The sequence below is a fragment of the Rhinolophus hipposideros genome (genome assembly GCF_964194185.1).
Source record: "Rhinolophus hipposideros genome assembly, chromosome: 13".
Classification (NCBI taxonomy): Eukaryota; Metazoa; Chordata; class Mammalia; order Chiroptera; family Rhinolophidae; genus Rhinolophus; species Rhinolophus hipposideros.
The window spans coordinates 42413092-42439126 of record NC_138059.1 but is presented as its reverse complement, the minus strand read 5'-3'; the positions used below and the strand labels follow the sequence as shown (position 1 = coordinate 42439126).

The 26035-nt window shown below is 35.3% G+C and overlaps 1 protein-coding gene across 7 annotated transcripts in view; it reads right to left on the bottom strand.

Moving 5' to 3' along the window:
- RUNX1T1 (RUNX1 partner transcriptional co-repressor 1) overlaps positions 1 to 26035 on the bottom strand; it is a 195953-nt gene that overhangs the window by 151212 nt on the left and 18706 nt on the right. For 2 of the 7 annotated variants that reach the window (XM_081070760.1, XM_081070761.1), the window contains exon 2: positions 18699 to 18869. The exons of 4 other annotated variants lie outside the window; for them this stretch is intronic. In XM_081070760.1, coding sequence (XP_080926886.1) covers positions 18699 to 18786 — 88 coding nt within the window. In that variant the 5' untranslated portion in view covers positions 18787 to 18869. Of the gene's footprint in view, positions 1 to 5404; positions 5596 to 18698; positions 18870 to 26035 lie in introns of those variants that run through there. One more of the 7 variants, XM_081070763.1, reaches the window with a different exon arrangement.

Below are 26035 nucleotides of genomic sequence, written 5' to 3'. Positions count from 1 at the left end.
TGGCATTGTACACCAGAAGCTAAACATTAATGAATGCCAACTATAATTTTATATATATAATGTGATGGCTCGGTGTGAGGTCGGAGGGATAGTGGATAGGGGTAGGGGGTTCACAGTATGAGGGATATAAATGATGAACGTCTAAGTATTACCTTGTCTTGTACACCTGAAACTAATAAATTAAAAAAAAAAAGAAAAGTATGTTACCTGCCTTATTAAATACTGCTTGGAAAAAAAAAACAAAAACAAAAACAAACAAACAAACAAAAAATAATGACATTACCCCCTGATGCCTATTACTTCCATTGCACTCTTTCTAGAGGAGTAGGAATACACAGAGAAATAGCCACCGTCCTAAACTGTTTTATCCAAGATCATTCCTTATGATTAAGGCTAATCATCAAGATTTATATTTTTATTTTTCAGCAAAGAGAACTCTACCTGCTATGCTACTGTACTTCAAATTCAAACATTCCCCTTTAAATATTTCCATCTAGCTTCCATTACAAAATATGTTCTCATCAAGCCACAACATACTCACCTCTCCTCAAAAAGGAAAGAAAAAAAAAACAAAAAAAGAAATCAAAAATTAGTAGACAGACCAGAGAATCTAATCTCTGCCATTTAACTGTATCTATGTGTCTTTGGGCAAAATGCTTAATTTATCTGATCTTTAGGTTTCAAATAGATCACGTGGTCACAGAAACCATTTGCAGAGCTGTAGTGAGAATTAGAAAGTATAAGAGGTGCCTAGCCTGGGGTCTGGCACATATAGGCTTTCAGCAAAAAGCTGTTCTTACTGGACTATCAGATTTGTTCTGTTAGAGATTAGTTATATACTCCCTTTGAGATTAAGAGGATCTCCTGATTCCTTTGATTAGAATTCTATGGTTTGAAAAACATAATTAAGCTAGACATTCTCAGAAAGTACATTTACATTAATATTAATTAATGCAAACAGCTGTTTGTAGAAAGCCACCCAGATAAACCTGCTTCTTGGTCAGGTGTGATATCCTATTGTTCTCAAGGTATTTGTCATTTCTATTAATGACTTATTTCACTAGATTTGGTTAGTTACCAAAGAACTGCACTGCACATAAAGAAATTGCTTTCAAGCAATACCATACCCACTGCCATATAAATTAAAATTTAATAAACAAAATGAATGTCTTGTCCTCGGTATAAGAACAACAAACTAAAAAATGTTAAGTTATATTATCGGAGATCCAATCTGGAGCAAGTAGGAGACAGGCAAGGCTTTCTAATATGCATTAGATTGGCCTATTGTCCACCTTCCCCCTATGTCCTTGACTCGTAATCCAGTTAGGTACTACCTCACCCCTGGGTTCCTTTACCTGTCTCCAGGCTCAGGCTCCTATTACTCTGTATAACTACTCTTTACTTCTCTACCTAAAGCAATAGAACTCAAAACTCCTTGAGGGCCTGGAGTGACTGACTGAATCATAGTTATCAGGTCCTTGGAACATTTTCAGCAACCTACAAATGTCTACTTTGGTACCTGAATTTCCCTATTACATAACCTTTCGGTTGTGATAGCCTTACATTATTTAACTGCTTAAACTCTGGTAATTAACCACACTGAAGCTCTCTAATTTCCAAACAATTATAAGATAAATTTGATAGCACACCATTGCCACAGGCTAAGTGATTACTATTACAGAATTTTCTCCTACAGTCCCCAAGGAGGAGTAGGAAAGCATATGGTAAAAGCAATCCAGGGTGGAATACAAAAGACAACAAAGTAAGACTGACTAAATACGGTAATGTGACTTAAATGTGTATATGAGATTTAGAAGTGGTGTGGTAAAGAGGGTGAACGGGGAGAAACTTCTCACTTTAATAAACCATCTGAGCAAGTCACTAAAACTCTAGGAGCTTTGGTTGCAACATCTGTAAACTGAAGGTGCTTGCAAGATCAACCTTCCAGCTCTAAAAGGTATTTGCCTCTCTAATGATTCAGAAGGCTGTTCAGAATATTATAATTATAGCATCTTTGCAAACATCAAATATCAGTGGTGATGAGATGATTTATAAACATTTCTACACTATATAATGCCCATTAAGTGAATGTTTACTCTTAAGACATAAAAATAAACTAGTTGTCTTATGAAAATTTCACAAATTATCGCCCTCCCCCCCAAAAAAAAACAAAAGATTAGACACTTACCTTTTTCAATAGATCATTAACTACATAGGAAGATGCCTTGTGAAAGTTTCCAACTATTACTTAAAATATAGAACTAAAATGTCAATTACTCAGAAGCATTAACACAAAATAATTTAAAAAGAAAAAGGGAAAGGGTGCCAGGGTTTGAAGAGAAGTTAGAAATTCTAAATGTCTGCTACAAAGACGTTATGTTTACACAATCTACATTTATAATTGGATATTTACAGCTGATATAGTTTTCTTTTAATAGCTGGCAGGAGGTTTGTTTGATACAAGAGTTAGCCTAACACAATGGCAAACCAACTCGCAAGGTAAAATAGTGACAGTGAATGCACTATTGTGTTTTTTGTTCTTGTATAAGAACATTTAGATGAATATATATTTTAAAAATAACCAGGTGCATTATCCAAATATTCAGTTACTAGGGACACTAACAGTTGTCTTTCCATGGCAATTTCATTGCTGTTTTTTACACAAATCATCGCTTGCAAGCACTAATGTTAAAAACAGAAATACAGTCCAGTACACAGTGGCTATAAATGCCAAATCAATTTTCAGCAGATAATAAAGTCCATGTTTTACAATCAGCAATGCACTGTTTTACTACCCAAAAATGTAAGCTAATAATATATAGCTCTACTAAATGGAAAATGCAGATATGCTGTTAAAAAACAGGCTGGCTGTGAGAGGATGGATCATTTCTGCAGGGACCTTCTTAAAGCTATGTGTAAGTGTTTTGAAAATATCACATGATGTGGCCATGTGTTAAAAATTACAGCCAGTTAAGTTCTCTGCTAAGAAAAATATGTGGGCAATTTATGAAATTCACTCCAGGATGGAGATGTCTTAAGTAAAACCAGATTTTGAAAACAAACCAATTTTTTTGAAACTTGAACTTAAAAAAAAGTTCCATGCACATCTGGAGAGCAGAACCATTGAGAAAGGGTGGTCTGACCTAATACTAGACATCTTCTGAAATAATAGCACTATTTCTGGGCTACACGGATTGTGTTCACTTATTGTCCTTTTAATGAAACAGTCCAGAAAGCATTTTGTAGGTCAACATATGTTGTTTGATAATATTATACAAAGATTGATAAAAATATAAATGTTTCAGAAAGCTTGGATGTTTCAGAAACATCCAAGATTTATAAAAATGTAAATGTTTCGGAAAGCTTGGAGTCATCTCCTCCTAAAACAATATAATGCCCAAGGTCTCCCAGCCTTCTCATAAGAAAACATTTTCCTTTTCTTAAGCACAAGTATCTAGTTGTTACAAAGTAAAAGGCAGTGAAATGATATTTCCTTATACTGAGTTAAATCATAAAAATTATTTAATATATTTCTTTGAAGCAACTCCTTTGGCTTTTCATAGTTCATTTTTGTAACAGTATGCTATCAACAGCTAAAGAGTGGGGTTGTTTTTGTAACTGAAATAGTTTTAGAAAGCCCTAAAGTCTTTTGTACCTACCCACCCCCACAGATTGGTATGTCTTTGAATAAATTCAGTTTGTGCATATATCTGTTTCCAGGGATCCCCATTTTTATGAAAAAGGTCCCAGATCTGGGAATTGTTAATTCAAGGTTGATACAACTAGGAACCAGTTTTGACACCTGACGAACAAAAAGGGAAGGTTGGGGAGGGAAATGGGGGAAGAGGAGGAGGAGAAGAAAAAAGAGAAGAAATGCTGATATATAAATATGTAGTCAAATAAAAAAGAATAACAGTGACAATATCAGATTACCTGAAACATATTCTTTTCATCTTCTACACATAATGTCTTATTTAAAAATATAAAATCTGCCCCAAATGGTTAAAATTGTCCATTAGTATAGGTACATATTTATGGACTAAAATATGCTAAAAACATATTAAGAGGTAGACCATCCAATAGTAGAGTTTTAAAAATACAGATGAGTGTCAAAAATAGCCAAGTGTCAGATCTGTTCAAGTATCTCCATTCTGGCACATGCTCATAGTCACAGCTGTTAATATATTCTCTGCATCCAAGTACAAGATTTCCTAACACAGTTGATGAGAGAGAGAGAGAGAGAGAGAGAGAGAGAGAGAGAGAGAGAGAGAGAGAGGGAGAGAGAGAGAGAAACACTGCCCACACTTCAGGCTACTGCTTTAGAACCAGTCAGATATTAACGACTTAACGGTAAAACAAACTTATCAATGATTTGAAAACCTAATATAATTCAATGCATTTTAAATAAGAATGCTTTGAAGATTAATTTATAATCATGTAATTAGTTAGGGGTAACGGTCCTAACTAATCTCTTTTCCCTATTATCATTGCAGAAAACTGGCAGATAATGTTTTAAAACACCATTTGTGAGGTGTATAAACTCTGTGACCAAGCACAGCCTCTTCTGCCTGCCTTATCCAAATAGTCTGCACGATTCAGCTGCAAGGCCTCTATCTGCCCTGTCTTTTTTACCAGGAGAGAGATTGCTCAAAGTAGGCACAGGGTAACCCAGACAGTGCCTGAGACTAGCAGAAACAACCCTTTCCCCATGAGGCTTCTCCCTGGCTTCTTTCTCCATAAGCACAGCCTTCACTGGCAATGATCACAGGAACACTCTGGACTCCAAAGATAATATTTTGCAGAGGAAATTGACATACACTAAATTTCCAGAACCACAACAGCAACATTAATTCAGCAGACTTTGTATTTTTAGTTAACCAATTTTAATTATTTGCCTGATGACATCTAAGGACTGTGATTTAGGGCAAGACTGGTATTATTTGTAGTTCCAAAGCTTTCTTCACTTTCTCTGACATAAACAGCTTTTTAAAGAGACTTTATCCCAGGGTTCTGCCATAATCTGAGAACTCTCTCCACAGATGAAATTTCCAGGATATAAGGTACAGATGACAGTCACAAAATCCAGAACGGAAACAATACTACTTACTTGAGCTAAATCTCCCAAGTAAATTGCTCTGGCAAACATATGTGGCTAGTTTCCCCTTGGCTTTTAAAACACACATCCCAAATTTTAAAAGGAAAGGCTCCACACCCTGTACCGCAGTATCTAGATCTTCATGGCTCTCTACACCACCTTCCACATATCACCTCTGTCACCCCAGCCTCGGCCTGCTCACAGAAAGCACAGCATGCCATGGGGCAGAAGGTATTCTCCGTGACTAACAAAAAGTAAGCTTTCTTCATGTCAAAATCAGAGAGAGAAAGTGGAGCAGGGATAACTCACCAGGCATCCTTGAATGCGTCCACACAGAAAGTGGCTGTCTCCTAAAAGCAAGCACAGTCGGAGCTCATGCCTCCTGTTCAGGAATGAGCACCGGCAGAGAGAGGAGGGCCATCAGAAGGGGCTGGGGAGGCATAGCCTGAGGCAGGGTGCTGGGCGCCTGCGCCTGCCAGGCAGAGACAGATGGAGAGCTGACACTCCGGATTGCACTTGGAGCAGAAATGTGGATGATGACAGCAGCACATGTGGCCATGAACCCAGCCCTGTCTCTTCAGGCAGAACAATGACAGGGATGTGTGTGCAAAGTATCGCAACCGTGGCCTCCTCTTACCCACTCTACCTCTCTCAGCAAGTTCCAGAGCACCAAAGAACAGAAAGTAAAAAGCAGAATGATAAGCTAAATGCTGAATAATTCATTCACCATCCCCCTCATCCAGTTACAAGTTAACCCTTATTTTGCCAAAAGAATGGAAAGTAGACCTGGCCCCCTACCAATGCTCACAATGAAAGGTTTCCCTTCATCTTCTCATAATTGGGAACTATATTAAAAAGCAAACATAGGCACAAACCTCAAAGCTTGTTTATTAGCCTGGAAATCCAAAACAGTATAAAACCATTTTTGTAAGGCTTTGGATATTGTGCCAGTTCATCATACTGAGCAAAGTATCAGAATCATTCCCTTTGTCAGCTTCTCAGTAGTATGTGTAAAATAGGACACTTTAAAAGCAGAGGCAGGCCACTTTTTTTTACTAGACTGCTTTTAACCCCCTGGGGTCCCTGCGTTGATATGCTCCAAACATTTTCAGCTTACTCTCCTCTACCTTTCACAGAGATCCATGGGAGACGAAAACAAAATCCTCACTGTAAAGGCTTTTCAAAAGCTGAACAATCGTGTCCTCCTGATTTCTGATTTTTTGCACACCCTTAAATGTTTATTCTTCCTATGAATAACACATACCCAACCTGTTTCAACGGACTCGTCCCTATTAAGCTTTAATGGATACGATGATATATAAAACTACAAGCCTTTGTTATAGTGCTTTATCTAAAGCTGGCTATTTTCCTCTCAGCAGTCCCTCTTTAGTCCTTTGTAAAACATCCTTGCCTCATAGGAGAAACATATGCCTGTCTGCCTTGCATGCCTTTTCTAAACACAAAAATGCCAGGCAGAAGGAAAATACTGTTCTCATCTAAATCTCTTCCTCGCTTTAACACTTGCAAATCTTTCTTAGGTCTGTGTGTATTTGTTTTAACAACAGAGCAGGTGATGGTACAGATGCCTCAGGTTTTACCTTTCCAATGTATGTTCAATCCACTATAAACACAGAGGAGCCTCTGACCAGCCTGGAAGTTCAAGGAATATGACAGACAGGCGCATCCCCTTTAACTCTTCTTATTCCTTCACAGTCTTCCTCTGCTTATTCTACACTTTCCATATACTTTTAACCTTTGTCAGACAGATTTCCCCCTTACTTGCTGCCTCAAAGAAATCATAAAAACCCATCTGAAAACACAGGCAGTGACTCTGACTTCTATCTACTCACCTTACCTACATTTCTCCATAAGGGTGCACACAACCTGTTTCAAAGCACACCCAGGTACATTCACACACCCTGCACAACCTAAAAATAAATCACGTTTGGAAAACAGCATCAATCAATAAGAATTTCCACAGCTCCCAAATACTGTACCCTAGAAGCACTGCTTCATCTAGCGATCCCCTCAAAAATCCATCATTATCAGAGAAAACTTGTAAAAAGACTATAATTCATAATGATTACTCTGCTCTGTCACTAATGGTATACTGCACCCTATTTATGAGGCCAATCTTTTTGTTCATCTTAGTTAGATGTCACTTATAATGAGGTTCTGTGTAATGGATTTCGGTATAGTAAGTACCAAGCTCAAACATCCTTACGACAGAAGCTTTATAGCAGGCATGAGTGTGATAATCAATTAAGTCCTGCTATAAGGGCCTTTTTGGAATCTAGCATCCTATACCTGTCCATTTTCATTTTTAAAAAGAGTATCTTTTAGAACAAGACAAACAAATGAGAAACAAAAACTCATAGACATAGACAATAATTTAGTGGTTACCAGAGGATAAGGGGGTGGGGGGTGGGTGATGAGGGTAAAGGGGATCAAATATATGGTGATGGAAGGAGAACTGACTCTGGGTGGTAAACACACAATGGGATTTATAGATGATGTAATACAGAATTGTACACCTGAAATCTATGTAAATTTACTAACAATTGTCACCCCAATAAATTTAATTTAAAAAAAAAAGAGTATCTTTTAAAGCCACTCAATTTTTTTAATACTTTACCTACACTAGAAAGAAAACATTTTCACAGTGGGAAACCCAACCTTTCATCAATATGCACAGTGAATCACTTCTAAAACAGAAAATATGACAAAAATGCATTACACTTTAAGAAAACTGAATGATATAGGTTTTAAAACTAGGTCTTAATATCAGTTCACTGCAAGTCCCTAAGAAAATTGAACTTCCATATGCCATGTGATTATGTATCTTTTCTATGTGTAAAAAAGCTTTTTAAGCTGTTATCTGACTATAGTAATTGCCACTTTAAATTGATCTATGTCAACAAAACCTGGATCCCTGGAGATTCTCACCTAGAAGTCTGATTGCAGAAAGGGCCTAACTGAATGTGTGGGCTTCTGAAACTGGTACAGTATTTTCTCAAGGAACCAGTTTCCTCTTCTTGTTCTTGAATCCAGGGAGGCTGGCAAACAACAACCCCATTTGGCAGTTCTCCCTGAAAACGGAAACCTGGATACACAGTTCTATACAATTACTTAGAAATAACTTTCCCTTTAATAAAAAAATAAAAAATAAAAAAAATGGCAGAGAGAGAAAGAAAGAGTAGAGGTGCAAGATCTCTAACATCCAAATTGTATAATAAAAATAGACAATCAATAACATGATGAATGCATTTATGGAGGTAGATGGGGAAAAAAGAATACATATTGCAAGTTTTCTACAAAATACTGTCCTACATCAACATAAAGAAATATATTATAAAAAATGAAAATATATTCAAAATAATCACAAAGAATACATTTTGACCAAATAAGTACTTCCTCAGGAGAGCCACGTCAGTTAATGCATATCTTTTAATTAAGAACGCAGAGCATTTTTAAGGCAATTTGTTAAACAGAGTCATCTAAATAATCACTTTCCGAATTATTAAATTTATTCAACAACTGAAGGCCAAGCCACCCCAAAAATACATAAATTGGTTGTTGACAATTAATTCACATCATTCACTAGAAAGGCATTATGGTATTGTATTACTCCAAGATAGTTTTCACTTGTTTCCAAAACAGATGAGCTCTATGGTACACATTCTTCCTTTGTTCAAACCTGACTTAGCAATAGTGACTAGCAGTCTACTGAAATTGCCTACAATTAATGAAAGCACTCTACACTGGTGAAGGGAGAATTCAGGTTAAAGCTTTTCTACAGATCTTCTAAACTTTCCTCTCTGCTTCAACAGGCTATGACTTCACACAGTGGGTATTAAGTGAGTTAATTCAAAGGAGCTGAAACCTCACTGATCCTAATTGAAAGTAATACACCCAACCAAATACTTTCCTACCCCATCTGCTCTGGCCTGCCACCAGCTATTCAATACAAGAGAATTAATAGTTTCAGATATTCAAACCGACCCAATAAAGGCACTCATTTAAGCAGGGCTACATTAACAAAGTGAAAAAAACAAGGGCAAAATGGGTTCAAGTGGAGCATTTTACTCCTAGTTGCCTTTAACAAAGCTGAATAAGGCTTATTTTGACTTTTTATGTGCAAGACTTGATAAACTGAATGAAAAGCACTCAATGATCAGCCAAGGAGCATTGATGAAAGGTCATTAAGACCCCCCTGCTCTTAGGGGAGACCCTTCCACAAAGTGGCGCACCAGCTTGAAAGGGCGGACTCACTAATGTCCAGATTCCTCCACTTGCTTGTTCCATTTTCAATTTCAGACCACTGGCCACCAAATGAGGTTGACATATTGGAAAATAATGTTTTATGGCCGAGTGGTAAAAAATAAAATGGAGGTATTAGCTCTGCTTTCAAATTCAAATCTGCTAGTTTTGTCAGACCCCAAAGGTTTTGATTTTCCACCCAGCTGGAAGCTATTAGTGTTTTCTAAAGGCATCCCACTGACAGGGCAAACCTAACTAACCTGTGAGCTGTTGGGTTTAAGGGAGCTGGACCTCTCCTTTGGATGATTTTCTAACTTCTCATCACTTTGACAGTCAATTAAATAGACACCTAATAAAAATGTACATTAATTTGTTTCTGCCATTGAAAGACATCTTAAACTGTATAGATATCTGAAACATAATAGATGTCTCCTGACAAAGATAAATCCAATTATATTGTGTCTGCAAGAAAAACAAATGGTTTATGTTTTTGTTAGGCTACAACATAAGATATAGCCAATCACAAAGAAATCAGAGGGATAGAAAAAAATTAAGTTAAAAAGTTCACTGAAGTATTCCATAAAGGTAAGAAGATATCTGTCATTTTAACTCCTTTCTATAAATGTCTGTTGTAAACAACTAGACACATTCACTGTTTCCCTCAAATATTTCCTTTGGGGGAAGTGATTGGCAAGCTGTTGTGCTTCCTCAACTTTGCGCCAGCCCACAGAAGAGCTCACAAGAACTTTGCTTAAATGAGGAGAACAGGAGACATGATTGCCATTTTAAGAATTTGAAGGGTATATAAACATCATGGGGTCTAAGCATTATTTAGAGCTGGCCAAGAAGGCCTAAGTGGCTAGCAATAAAATGAAATCAAGTCAAAGAAAACATGCTGGATTGAGGAAGCTTGTCTTAATAGAAGATTATACAAAACATCACAGAAGCAGAAAAGCTTCACTGTTTGGATCACTTGCAACTATATTGCAAAAGCACCACACAACACACACAACAGTGGTCTGTTGAGAAATCCTCATCTACCAAGGTAAATGGCTAGTCCAGAGTTAGTTGTCCGCGACCCCTTCCCTTGACCTATGACATGTCAAACTCAATGACTCAGGTCACTTTGATTTTTGTATCTTCATCAGTTATAGTGTGTTAATAATGTGCTTTAAACTGTAACTTGAAGATTCCAATCACATTTTAAAATAATGTCTTAAACTGAAAAAGCAAAAAGTCTGTATTTTTTCCATATGTACACAATATTTCAATATGTACAGAATATTTTTCAGTATGTACAGAATAAAATATTAGTTATGTTATTTCAACAATTTTTAAGCAATATATTTCATTCTTAACTCTGAAGTATAATTTTCTCTACATAAATGAAATGGCGTGTATTAGTACATTTAAGTATGTAGAGTGCATTTATGTGTATTTGTGCAAAATGAACTCTGTTTCAAGATAAAATATCACACCCTAGAAATAAACAAAATTTATATTCAAATTATTATGAATTGTTTCTGACAGTGCCAATGCCCTCAAAATATCACAGTATATTGTAGTTTTTTTATACCACCAACTTTTGATTTTCAATATCTAATATTCAAAAAATACTGAAATGCTGTAATAGATTCAACATTTACATTGATTAAATGTTACATTATTTAAATGCAAACTGATCTACATTAAAAGTAGATTACTCCATAGACACCAGCAAAGGATTAAATTATTAACAAAAGTTTGAAGTATGACACTTCTTTAGTAATCTGCAAGCATTTCCCATAAAAACAATCTTAAAAAGTATACACTTGCATGTAAATCTGCAAATAAGTTGCCATTTATAGTTTCCTGATGTTTTTTATAACTACAAAAATCACTCAGATAGTAGATACCCTAACTACCCATCCCTTATCCATTTTACAAGGACTGTAACACTAAATGGAAAACCTTTGTTTCAATGTCACCACCTATCTATCCTGACTAACTGGCAAGTCAGTTTTGTTAGAACGCAAGGGTGATGGCCTATGCTCCAATGAGCTTTCCCTCCTCTCAGCACTAGAGACAAAAACCCCTGCAGCTCTGCTCTGTGCAGGCAGCCATCTGGACAGCTTTCCCTCAAAGCCCTGCCCACACCACATTGCAGGCAGAATCTGAGGGCTGGAGAGCTCTGTGGGGCTATTCATGACATACCAATTTCACATTTTCTGCTTGTATGCTTGCAACAATAAATGCTAATGAGGACTATGAATGACAATTTTAAAGACAATAAAAAGGTCTCCAAATCCCTTGCATATGGAGACACTGTTTTCAAAACTTCACCTTCTGTTACAGAGCTGTTAGAGTCTAAAGCAGAAAAAAAGAATAACCTAAGGAAAACAATAAGATGATCAAAGCACAACTGAATCCTTAAGATTTCGAAATAAAGCAATCTGTGTAAGCCCATGGAACAACAAGATCTCATCACTCCTATGAATGTATGAGGTACTTTTAATCTCTCTTGCCTTTGCCTTCTGCAGATATAGAGCTTACAAAGAGCAGTTCCTGCTACACACCGATTTTTTTGGAGCCTAGGAATTCTAAGAGTAGCAGTTGCCCAAAAATAATTATAATAAGCATCACACTTTGGCATAGTATTTAGCATTCTGCATATCTTTAAATAAATGTAAATGCAAAATAGTCCTATTCTGATAACATCTATTCTTAAAAATAATGCAACGGTTCTGGGTGTTGAAATTATAAATCATGTTTATTTCCTTTTTTTATTTTTCTCTGTTTTCCAATGAGCATGTGTTACATTTTGAACAAGAAAAACTAATAAATGTTCATTTCAATGCAATGAAAGAACTGAACAAAAGACATATAAATGTTTTGACCTCAATAGAAATTAAACTATTTTACACAGCAACAAAAATAAAACAAAAGATTCATCTTCCTGTAAGAGTATTCTTCTCATTAACATGAATTAAAACACTTTCAACAAAATCCACCAGGTGGAGCAAATACACAGCAATAAAATAAAAATCCCAGAATTTTTTCATCATGTTTTCACAGGACTTTTATCTCTAACAAACTCTCCAATTTTCTCTCTCCACATTGCAAATTAGGAAAATCTATGCATACATACTAATTTGCCACGTTTATAAACAAATTCAAACTTACTGAAAAATGATTTTTGGTTACCATGGATTCCATTATAAATTTTCATTCCAAAGCTGCTTTATTTGTTCAAATAATATCCAGTACAGTATATTTGCTTTTATAATAATGTAAATTTTTAAATTAAAATTTTAAATTAATGACCCGAGTGGGTTTCATCACCCAAGCCCTCTCCCCCACAGAATCAGGGAGAATGACATTTAATGCTATATCTTCTGAAATGCACTGAACAATGGTTAAAACCTATAAATCTCAACTCATTTCCCTTACCCTGTATGGAAATTTCAATTTTCACTCTGGCTACTTATTAAAACTATTCTTAATTTTAGATACCAAAATCTTATTTAATTTTTAGAATACTGTATGTGACTTTTTTTTATCTGTTATATCAAAATGTCCTGTTTTCATTCTTGTTGGTAAATTGACACAGTCCAAAGTTCCTAAAAGAAGTTTTTTCCCTTCACGTTTCTAGAGTAATTCACTTCCTCCCACTTTCTTTTCCTTGTCATTTCACTCCACACTTACTGAACACACTCGGCACCAGGCGCCAACCTCACATTCTTGTTCATATTTTATTTAATTCCTGACGCCACCTGCAAGCCACAACTCTCCCCATTCACTTTTCAAGTCCTCCAAGTTTTTCTCACATTATACACTCTCTGATGCCAAGGCTTAATGCTACAAATGGTGCTAATGTTAATTGTATTTAAGAAAGCTCCAGTTGGATAAGCTAGCAAAAAGTTGGAGATTAAAAATGGGGGGTGGGAACCCAGAGTCTGTCAGTGGAGGAGGACACCAGTTAGGAATGTTGACTGGCTTAAGATATATTTATATGTTCTCCTTTTTCATATTTATACTGATGTTGAAAAGAGAAATACTCAAAGAAATGCAGCAGGCTGATACATAAATAAACATACACATGCCTGAGGATACACATAACACTTCTGGCAAAACTACTTATGCTAGCTCATAGGAGACCATGGCGATGCTAGCTCCATCGCAAAACATACCAGGTTAATCCAATTACTTAAATGTTTCTATACTTTTCACGGTAGTGGTACACAAATACAGAAAATATTGACATTACCTTCATAAATCTAATATGAAAAGAAGTTTTTAGAATAATTCCTACCAAACTCTTCCCAGCAAAGTCCAATTCCTTTATTCTTTGCAAACAATGGAATCAATCTCCTGGAGCTGTTCTCATGCACAATACAAAGGTACACACTGCTCTCTTTACAAACCTGCAAGCAGTTACATGCACCTAAAGGGTAAATGCCCTTAAGTCTGCAGGACAGAATCTGAATGAAGTAGTTGGAAAAACCAAATCATTGCACCTGTCGTCACACTTTCCCCTCCCTTTGCAGGAAACCCCACCACCACCACCACCTTTGCTCCCTCACCCATAGCACAGGCTTTTCATCAGCCACACTGTGGATAAAGAATTTGCTGGATTTCCTCTTGGTAAGATGACATCTTGGTTATAGTCTAGGGGTCTCCCAAATGACCCCATCTCTTCAGAATATTCTTCAGAATATTTATCCTATACTACCCATGCAAATTGGCCACACAATTGCTGTCCAAATATGATTTCTCACCACCCCAAGCTTCATCAAACGGTGTGGCCCTTCCCCCAGCAAATGTCCAAGTCCATATTAAATTCCGAGAAAAGGAAAAAGACCCAACCTTAAAAGTCCTATCCTTTGTTTAAAGAGGGACTATTCTATTTTCATGGACATATTAATTTTCCAAAACTGCCTCATAAAAGCAACCTCTGAATTACTGGTTCCACAATGAACTAATGAACTGTACTAGTGAGTCTGACCCAAAAAGGCAACACATGTAAGACACTATATAACAAGAATCAGGAAAATAAGAACCCATTAATCAAGTCCAGTCCTTCACCGGTCAGTGTCTGTTGCTGTTGATAGAGATATTGTTTCATAGCAAGGCTAGAGTGCAAATGAAATAGCCAAAATTTAAGGTCCATTAAAAAAAGAAAATCAAGAGTATGTGTCAGTGGAGTCCAGGAGAGAGCAGGGACACAACACTGGCAGGAATCTCAAATTTCCTGACCAAACCCTCTACTACACAATGTGTCCAGAAAGAAAGGAACCAAGGGCTGGAGCCAGCCTGATGCTGGCGGGCAGACAAGGCTGGCTTTGCAGGATGTCAGAGTGTTGGGAGGCTGCAAGACATACTGAGTTTTCACACACTCTCCGGCTGTTTTGCTCTTCAGGTAATTAAACAACGAAGCAGAGCTGCTGGGTATGAGCCTGATCCTGAAGCTGAGGCTCCACGGTTCTGCATATCAACTTCTGCAAGAACGGCCCGGAGCATCAACAGAACATTCCCCTCACTCTCTCTCTCATTTCCTTCTCCACCTCTTCCTAAAGCTGATCCAGAAAGAAATCCTCCCTACAAAAACATCCATTAAAAGGTCTGAATCTATTTGTAATAAAAACCACTGCGCTGTTCCCTGTCATTACCTTCCAAATTTTAAAAAGCAAAATTTTAACTTAATGGCAGGAACTTCATAAAAATTCATATACAATAAATCTATGTAGAACATTGGTATCTTAATCAAAATGGCTTATTCAAAAAAAATAATACCCAAATAATATTTTTTTTCTTTCACATGTCCTTCATTAAAGTGTGAATATTCAAATTCAAAAAAGCTCCCCAAGAAATAAAGGATTTTGATAGTCAGTTCACCAATTAAACATTTGTTGTGTTTTATAATTAATATTGTTATTTTCAGTTTTGATAATGGGCATTATGGTAAGCAAATGCCACCTATGATCTGGTTTGTATTTCATCAAAAATCTTATTTAAACAAAATTCTAAAATATTTCTTGTGTATAAAGAAAGTCACCATTAAAACTCATCAATATAAAAAAATATCCCTTAAAAGATAAAGTGGTCCAGTTTTATATATATATATATGTATATATATATATATATATATATATATATAATATAATATATACACACACATATTATACATATTAAGCAATGATTAGAATCACATAAATAATATATTCTTCCTTCATCTCAAAATCCATAGAGTAAAATATTGGCTGAAAGAGACAGAGACCAAAAGAGAGAGGAATACAAAAGCATGCCTGCTTGCCTGTGTTCAACACAAAGAACATTAAATGAAAACAACTGGCATGCTGCCAAATTCCTATAGAGGCAAAGAGATTCAAATAAATTGATTTCACGCATCACACTGACCTGGATCAGTGTGCAGTGCTACAATAAGCTCAAAGCTCCACGTGGGGTAAAGCCCATTAATGCTATCAGACCCCTCAAACATGACCAAGAAAAACTAAAAACAAATGCAGATGGTCTCAAAAAACAGCAATTTTTATTGAGAAAATAACTTCCTTCTTTTCATAATAAAGATACCAATATTTGAAGGTACACAGCATTATCTAAATTAACTTTTTTTAAAAAAAATCACCCTTTTTAAAAATACAAATGTGACTTTTGAAACACATATATGTCTATAAATTGGTACTATGTAAATATCCCATCCCATGAAATGAACATAAATACATACCACTTTGCAACAAGTTTTCTCTGTCATAATTGACTCCCATGCCATTCCCTTTGCATCTTTTAGACAACCAATGGATATTTTTAATATGCCAAATGTTGGACTCTTCTTAGTATTTTTACTAATGACTTATAGAATCAAGCTTCTTGGGTGGGACACTACCCTTAATTGTCCCAAATCCTCACTATGGCACACATTTCAGGAGAACAGATCCAAACTGCATTCTGAAGGACCAGGCATTGTGCATATTTTGGGTATAATTTAAAACGCTGGTGGGAAACATACCTGAGTTTTGCCTTTACCAGCTTCCACCTAAGCTAATGGCTGTCCCCTCGGTATCATTTTCTGATATCATGTTGAACCCTCTGGCCTCCCAAAAGAAGCAGGCCTGTCTCCTGGTGGTGACCCCCAACAGACTTCAAACTCTCCACACAGAGGAGACTCTCTTCAGCCATTCTCACATATAGCCCCAACTGCTCAACTTCATGGAGTTCTTTGTTTTTTCTGCTTCCAAATTACAACCCCAGTAACCCAATGGATTCTAGCCATTTGCAAATTTAAAGTATGTGATTTCTGTTCTCTACTTCTTAGGTCAACTTGAGTCTGAACCCCATATTTCTATATACCCATTACCATTAAAAAAAGAAAAATGTAGGAGTAAATTTTCTAATGCCACATAAAAAATTATGTATGTATATAATATGTACATATATCTACACACACATATATTCTGTGTGCGTGCATACACATATTTTTTTAAGAATGTATGCATACATGTATAGGAATGAGAGAAAAGAAACATGGTGTTTCTGATACATGGTGCTGGAGATTTCGGTATTTGCATATTATAACAATAACACACATTAGGCTGTTTTAAAATGCGTGTCCTTGTCACGTATTTTTGCTTTCGACATGGATCTTCCATACTGCAAATGGTTCACTGCCAGCAGGCCAGATACACACACCACACGACTAGAAGAGAATATGATAGCAACAGGATGGAGGTAGGTAAAGGCTACAACTCTACATATTTGTAATACATGCTCAAGTTTTTAAATACAATATCCTTTTCAATTTATAATCTGCACTTTAGACATTTTTATCACATTAATAAGAACTCCCATAGAAATATATAGGGCAGAAAGCAAAAAGTTATATCCTCTTTTAAAACAATCACTTCCTTCTAACGGAAAATGACGAGAAAACAATTCTAAAATAGGGATGATGGTGGTTATTATTACTAGTTTCTTCCTTTTATAATAAGATAACCTTTCTATGCTGTAGTTTAGAATCTAATCAACCAAGGGTTGCATTCTCCAAATGCAAATTATTAGAAACAGTAATATATAAGGTAAGAAGACAGAAGTAAACGTAAGAAATGTTTCAACTACTTATTAATGATAAAATTTAATTATTTGCCTTCTCTTTTGAATTTGTCTCTTGCTAATTACAGAAGAACATCATAATATGAAGAAAGGGGGGATGGAAAAAGGGAAATACAGATAGAGAAACTGAATCATGATTTAGGCTACCTCAAAGGAGTCTATAATTATAGGGAATTATTCATTATCTCTGGTCTTTCAAAAACAAAAACCCCGTCATTTGCCAACACTTTCCTGGGAGCTTTAGAACAAGCCAGTAAGTATTTGTAGGAATTGCAAGAGTAGATGTTGCGGGGTGGGCACCAGCAGTGATGTTTCCAGAACAATGGCCACAAATGGTAAATATTTTGCTACCCCTCTTTTTATGTAGTCAGGCAGGCAGTCACAGAATTTCAAAACTCTCTTCCCAAAATCTCTTCCCAATCACTAAAGTGTCAACCAGTATCCCACAACATTTTTCTTAACTCTCAATTATTTTTCTTGGCAGTTTATCCTTATTCATCTGTTTAAAAGTCCACTAAACCTGAAACAGAGCTGGCTACCGGAGACATCAACTCTCTGGAATCCGTAATTCAGTGTTCTCTTTAACTTTTAAATGTTGCAGACTTTAAGAAGTCTCTTGCTAAATGTCAAAATTTAGTTTATACTTGCTGTTTTCCTCAAGTTAGATCTCTCTCTCTCTCTCTCTATCTCTCTCTCTCTCTCTCTTTCTCTCTCTCTCTCTCTCTTTTAATGTGCCTGACATTCACCTAAAAGTTAAAAAAAAAAATCCAAATCAATAAGAAATAATAAATTGAAAAGCACTTTTTTTCCCTCTTTCGTCAACAAACTGTTTCAGAAAACACCATCTCTAGTTACAATAAACACAGAAATCATGGCATAACTTTTACTCTTTAACTCCAAGTATTGCTCAGCTTACAACAGATGTATTATGAAACATGGCAAGAAGTACTGCAACAGGAAGAGGGTGAACAAATTTTAGTACGTAATCATTTGATATCTTCAGACTCAAAGCAATCAAAGTAGGGCTCCCACAGGTAGGCTGATTGATAACCATCCCAAACCTACACCCAAATATTTCAAAAACAAATTTTTTAAATACATAATACAAATGCTTTATCAACAGGCACTAAAATAAATAAAGAAAATCTTCACAATAATCTATTGGAAAAAAATAATAGATCGATTTTTTTTGGCACGTAAGTAAATTGCAGAATGAAAATATTTATCTGTTCCTTACCTTGACAATATTCAAAGTTCCCTTTTTTCCGGCAGTCACCTATTACTAAACTCAGTGCTCTCCAAGTGTTTCTTTTGACAGATATCATTCTCCACCAATCGCTCTGCTAATCTCCTCTCCTTTTCTGACTGGGACAGATATTATGTTCACCAGCCCAGAGATCAATCTTTTCTATTGACAACAACAAAGGGAAAAAGAACGCATATATCACAACCAGTCTAAAGTATCACACCCATCTACTTACAAGATAATACTAGACCAGTTTTGTTTGTATAAGAAACAGATACAAGCTCTTTGAAATTTTTAAAGATTCCAAAGCAATCCTCATTTTTTCAGCTCCTTTAAGGAATTGAGGAAAAGACTTAATTCTCCAATCATCTGGCTCAAAGCTGGATACATTCTGAACTTGACAACTCCTCTTTCCTTAAATTAGTATTAAAACTTATGTACATTAATATCTTAAAAGAATGTGTTAGATTTCACTGCTTTGATTAAAAACATTAAATAATTTGTCAGATAATATGGTTTTTTTAGAAGACTCTGAGACATTATATGTTGTTATTTTATATTTTTGAATTTTATATGCAAGTTAAATTCTGTTTAAAACAAAGTGGTGTCCATATGTTTCACTGTTCTGAAATTTAAACATTGCCATTATTAGCTAAAATAGTCTAAAACTATTAATGTTAATGAATAATCTTTATGTAATCAACTAGTTTAAAAGTATTAGTAACAACAATTATTGGTGAATCATTTTACCAAATGAACAAACTTCTACCATTTTCTTTTTTTTCTAACGCAAACCTAATATTCACATTTTTCCTGCTAGATTTGGCAGGTTTAGAATTCACTCATTCATTCTCAAACACTTATTGAGTGCCTATTACTCACCTTTTACTACTATCGTGTTTTCTTGAAAATAAGACCTAGCCGACCATCAGCTCTAATGCATCTTTTGGAGCAAAAATTAATATAAGTCCCGGTATTATATTATATCATATTATATTACACAGTCTATATTATATTATATTATATAATATAATATCATATTATATTATATTACATTATATTATATTATAAAAGACCCTGTCTTTTATATAAGCTGGGTCTTATTGAAGACCTGGTCTTATATTATATAAGACCGGATCTTTATAATATAATATATCAAAATAAGACTGGGTCTTATATATTATTTTTTGCTCCAAAAGACATACTGGAGCATCTTTTGGATGCTCCAAAAAATAATAGATCTTATTTTCGGGAAAATACAGTACTACCACTACTATGAATAGAAAAAGTATCACTCCTTAGTTCTTATTATCTATGAAATAGAACCCTAGCACAATTATATGCACATAAGGTAGGAACTAAATAAATGTAAAAACTAAATATTTATAAAAGCAGTCTCAAAAAGTATTACTAAGGCTATTGTTATTATTTTTTAGAGACCAAACTACTCCCTAGAAATTAAAATTGGTGAATATACTCTGATGTATATAAACGAGCATATTCTATTTTTTAAAAATCAGTACCCTTTACATACTACATTATGACTCTGCTATCATGCAATCAGTTGCTTCTCATTCTTTTTTTTGGGGGGTGAGTTAAATCATAAAATTTGTTTGTACATATTAATGACTTATTAGTGCAATAAAATATAAGATGGTATTATTACTGGATGGGAGCCAGAAGTCCTAGGTCAGGTCTTGACTTCTGCCATCTTGACTGGAAGTCAGTTGTTTCTCATTCTTTATGGCAAAAATCAAATAAGCATTGTTCAGGAAAAATACAATACTAGGTATTTCTTAATTAGAAATTATTTTGGAGCTCAACAAAGATCATTAAAGACAATCAGTTGGAACTTGGAAACATTTAGTTTTCTACGAAACCTAACAATTTTATTAACAATGATAAAGCAAAACTTTCAGTAAGAAAATGACCAAAGTGCATAGATACATATACACATAAATAAATACTCTAATACTGGGAGGTGGGAGAGAAAGGAGAGGAAATTGGAAGTAAATACATCTAGATGTTAAATATAATTATTTCTGGAAATAGGAAACGAGTAATTTTCTACACAATACTATTATTTCCAGTGTTTCTATGCTGAGGTAAAAATATTTTATAGAGGATAAACAAATATTATTGGGGGAAAAAAGAAAATGGATGTTTTTCTTAGCTTCAATAATGATATTTGATAATATTTTGTACTTCAGCAACCATCAACAAAAGATGCTCAGAGAGCCTGATATAAGTGGATCATGCCTGTGTTGGCCACAGGTCATAATCATCATTGAATAAATGAAGGAGGCAAAGCACATCCAAATCCTCCAGAGTCTCAGTCTATTTCTTCCTTCTCATGACTGCTAAATACCAGATTAATACCTGGGTTTATTAATAAAAATGGTATAGTGGTTCTCAGTTTAGAGGCACATAAAATTACTATACAGGTAAACATTCTTTAAAAGATAAGTTGTTCATTATAAATGACTCTCCAATATAGAATATACAGCTTCACTTTTTAACTTTACTTGTGTCTGTTTTAATCAGAGTATTCTGAAGTGTATGGAGAAAAAGTTGGCTGGAAAATAATGTTACAAAATAATTTAAATGTAATTGTTTATAAATTCTTTAATGTTAATATGACATACAAATACACATTCAAAATAATACACAATGTAAACCTAAAGTTACTCATCAGAATTTTCCCCATTTAACTATTTTATATATAAAACACTATACTGCAATCAATAGGATAACAAAAGAAAATCTAATTTTAAGATTTTTCAAAATAATAATTTTGGAATATTATGTATGTGCTTCATACATCCAACACATTAAATGGTCTTCTAATATGAAATAATAATAAAATGAGTAATGGTAATAAGAACTATGAAATATACATCCAGGTATTTGTGATACTTATTCCACACTGAAATCTGTATCGCATGCAAATGATAGTAAATTTATCTATCTTTAATACTTGCTTTGTTTGTATTCTCAGCCCTCAAATTTGTAAAACCTAAGCATGAGGGGAACATATAGTGAGACGTTTAAAAGCTAAAATCCACCAAGAGTAGATGCCTCAAACAGTTTGCAGTTCTACGAGAGAATTATTAAAAAGTCTCAACATGTTATATTACCATGGAAATTGTGAAAAACATACATTCCCAACCAAATATTACTTTTTCTCAATGGTATGAAGTAATGAAAACCACATGTGTAAATCTGCGATCCGTGCAGTAGTTCAAGCGGCAGCTAATAGAAAATACAGAAAGTGAACTCTGCTACATAAAAGATTCTTGTTACACAAATATAATGTGAAAACCAGATGCAGACAGAAAACCTGAATCACAGATGGTAACATAATCACTGGCATACAGAATACTTTTTTGATCAATCTTAACCATATGCTCAATGTATTTATTTTCTAAGGAATGCAATAACTTGAGAGAACCTTCCATTTGAATTCCGTTAACCTCATATTTATAAAGCTTTTATCTTACTCCCCCGACCCATTCAATGTGTAAACTGAACCAAGGTTCTAAAAGGAAGAGTTGCTGGCCTTGGCAAATCATTCTTGTATCAGTTTATCTTTCAAAAATTTAATAGGATGTTAAAGACCACACATCAGAATTAAGCTCAAAAGAGAAGAAGTGCAGTTCCTCATTACTATGTTTCTCAATCACAGCCAGGAATCTCTTTACTGCCTAAACACATTCTTTTAGAGAAGTATATCTATATTCTTTTAGAGAAGTATATCAAACACATTCTTTTAGAGAAGTATATCAACGAAATTTGGGGAAATTTCTCTTTCAGTAAATAATACACAGTTAGTCCAAAAAAGAGCCTTTAAATACACCTCTTTTTATCTACTTACCAAGACTGGATCAAACCCTAACTCTAACTTTTCTCTTTCCTTTCATAAGAACATTTTATAGCTTAAAAACTGTTATTTTACATTAATAAAAATGCAATTAGTTTTGGTTCCAAGGGGAATTGCCACAAAAGGAATGTTATAGCCTATCTGGCTTAGAAAACATTACCTTAGTAAGTACATTCTCTGACATTGAATTGTAACTTATCTTTGTCAAGGCCCCCATGATCTCATTTACAGGAAAATTCTCCTGTAACTCCCTGATTTTAATTAGTCAAACAAGCACCGTGTATGTCTCATTTTAGGACTATACTCAACTTCCAACAGGAAGTGACTGGGACATTATGTTATTTGAGTGTTCTTCGTCATAGATCAAGTGAACTAAAAAAAACTTCAATGTCCCAATTACACAAGCTTCCTTAAGCTTCCATTACTACATGCATCCAGATTCTCCTTCTCTCTTCTAACAACTCATCATCTCCTGATACATGCAAAGAAACACACAGGCTTTTTTCTTACCCTTTTCTGACATCCAAGACCCTTCATAACTTAGCACTAAACTACACTTTTCAGCCTCCGATCCACCCATGCTCTTACAGGGTGCAGCTCTTCGATGGATAAACCCCCATGGAATGTATCATTTCATCTTTTATGGCTTTGTCCATTGACCCTTTCCACAGCCTGTTGCATGGCCAGCTCCTTCTCAACACTCAGCTTTCATTCAAGTGTCACCTCCTCAGATATGATTTTCCCAACACCCAAAACAAAGTCTCACCACCAGCAGCAGCACCCCCATCATTCTCTCTACCATTGCTTTTTAATTGTGTTCATTGCATTTAACACTACGTGGAATAATCTTATTAACATCTTTATTATCTCCCTCCCCTACCCCTAAACTGTAAGCTCTGTGAGAGCAGGGTCTTGTCTGTTTTGCCCATTATTCTATGTTCCATACTTAGAATTGTACTTGGCACATAAAAAGAATAAAACAAATGAATTCCACCTAATGAAATTCTATAAAGGCCCAATAAAGGCCTTCACAAACCTTTCCGTGACCTCTCCTATGGCTCATGATTGTTTTATCTTCTTTAATTTGTAAGAGCATTTATGATCTATTTCAGCCTTGGCAACCATTACCTGCCAGATATTGTCCATCTGAACCTATTCTATATATATATATATATATATATATATATATATATATATACACACACATATATATGTATGTATGTGTGTATATATATATATATATATATACACACACACACACACACATAGGCCAGTATGGGAATTACCCAACCTCATCCAGGGCTGTGAGGCCAGCTCTTCCTCCCACACTAAGCAGTAGCATACCATGATTCAAAACCACAGCATAAATCCATATAACCTTCAAGGCATAAATGCACTCTAGTAGTTTTTATGCATAAACTTATCTCCCAATTGAGTTTCCTGTTGTAGGAAAGCGGTCTTATTCTCTTTATGTCTTCAGACCTTACCTTGATGCACTCATTCTGTTGCAAGGCCACGAGGGAAAAAGCCCTGTTTATTCCACAGCGTTCATACCCAGTGCCTAGCACAGCGCCTGGCTCGCAGAAGGTATTCACTAAATATAGGCTCAGTGAACAAAGGAGTAAATGATAACCAAATACTATCTAATCTTTCTTCAAGCGCCTCCGTCTTATTGTAATAAAGCATTATTTTAAAATCTTTCAAGTAGTATTTTAAAGAATTAATCAGAAGGCAGGTGACCAATCTATGATTTATTTTTAGTTAAATTGACAATGGATTATGACCAATGAGTTAACAAACCAGACAATTTAAAATAGTAGAAAACTCTTCAATATCTCCTCTGTTACAGATATAATTTAATTTTCAAGAAATAAAATCTAAAATAACTATAGCCTACCTACACTTACTACATAGAAGCCCATCATTGCATGCGTGCTCTGGCTGGAGTGATATCTCAGCTCTTACACTTATCAAGCTATTTGATTTTGGACAAGTCACTTAAGCCCTATAAGCTTCAAATATAAATCTCTAAAATAGGATAATAATACGTTACCAGGATGATGTGAAGATAAGAGAAAATGCTTATAAAGTGCCTATCTTAGTGTCCCTAGTTCAAGTGTCTTTTTACCCAAGTGCTTGGTTCCTATGATTTAATAGAAGAAAGGTGGCAGTACCTGTTTTAATATTATGGTGTAAAGCATTAAAATAAAAGTAGTAGGTCACTACTCAAAAATAACCTAGTGCAATCAAGCTTTTCTTTTCTGAAAGTCACAACTGTACTATTAGGGATAAAAATAAAGTACTTATGATAAGTCAACAACACTAAAATATGAAGAATTAAGCAGCAGGTCCTAAACATTTTGCAGTGAAAATGAAAGAAATACCACAAACTAATGTTTTGTGATTTAAATTTTTATTTTGCTTATCTAATTTCAGCTGTGGAAGTTCATCTCTAGGGGATAAGAAGAGAACAAATTATTTCCAAAGACTGGTTTCTCCAAATAAAAGCATCTGTTCCATGTTGCAACCTTTACATGAAAGAAAAATGGGACTTTGAAAGTATCTGCATTCATGGTTGATGGTCACATATCTCAACAAAAGAAAAAAAAAAGATCTTCAATTGTCCAGCTGTAAACATAGTGTGGTTGCTGCTGTTCTTTATCAATTACTACCTATCTCTCCTTCTTCCCTCTCTTTTCTCCCTCTCTCCTTCCCGCTGCCTCAGAAACCTATCAAAACTATGGTAGTCTTTTATACTCTAAACAGTAACTTTTCTAAGTGCAATGAGACCTCTTGATAATTTTCGATTTTAACCTTAGTATAATTCCCACCTGCAGTCTTGTGGCTGACCTGTTCAAGGCGAAAATTCCTAGGTGGTGGGATTTGAAGACTTCCAGGAGAGTAGTAGTGAGCCCTGGAATAGAGAAGCGTGGAAATAAGAAAATCTAGGTTCACACCTTGCCCCCCACAAGTGCAGGGTGACCTTGGGCAATTGAAGAAATCTCCAGGGATGATTTACAAAGTAAATAAGACAATTTGTGAGCTTCATTCCATGAAAGTCTTCAATATGTCCCTTCCCCAAGTATATGTGTCTGAACTGAAGGCTGGCTGCCCTTCTGAAATCATCTCTTCAAATGGAAATGTTACCTGGAAGGAAAAACAATGAGACTCTTTACCCACCTCCACTTTGTGAATCATAGAATCTTGAGGGGAGATAGACTTATCATACTGTCCAGTGCCATCCCTGATTTTAAGGCTAGTTTGGTCAGGCAGCTGAGCACTTGGACTCCCACACAATATAAGAAAAGACAAGACTGGGTGGGGAGAAAAGGAATGGGAGTAGGAGGGTAAAAGAGAGTATTGGAGGGAAAGTGCTCAGCCTTCCCAGGCAGGAAAACAGACCTGGGCAGCCAAAGGAGAAAAGGGAGCCCCTGGCAACTAAGGAATA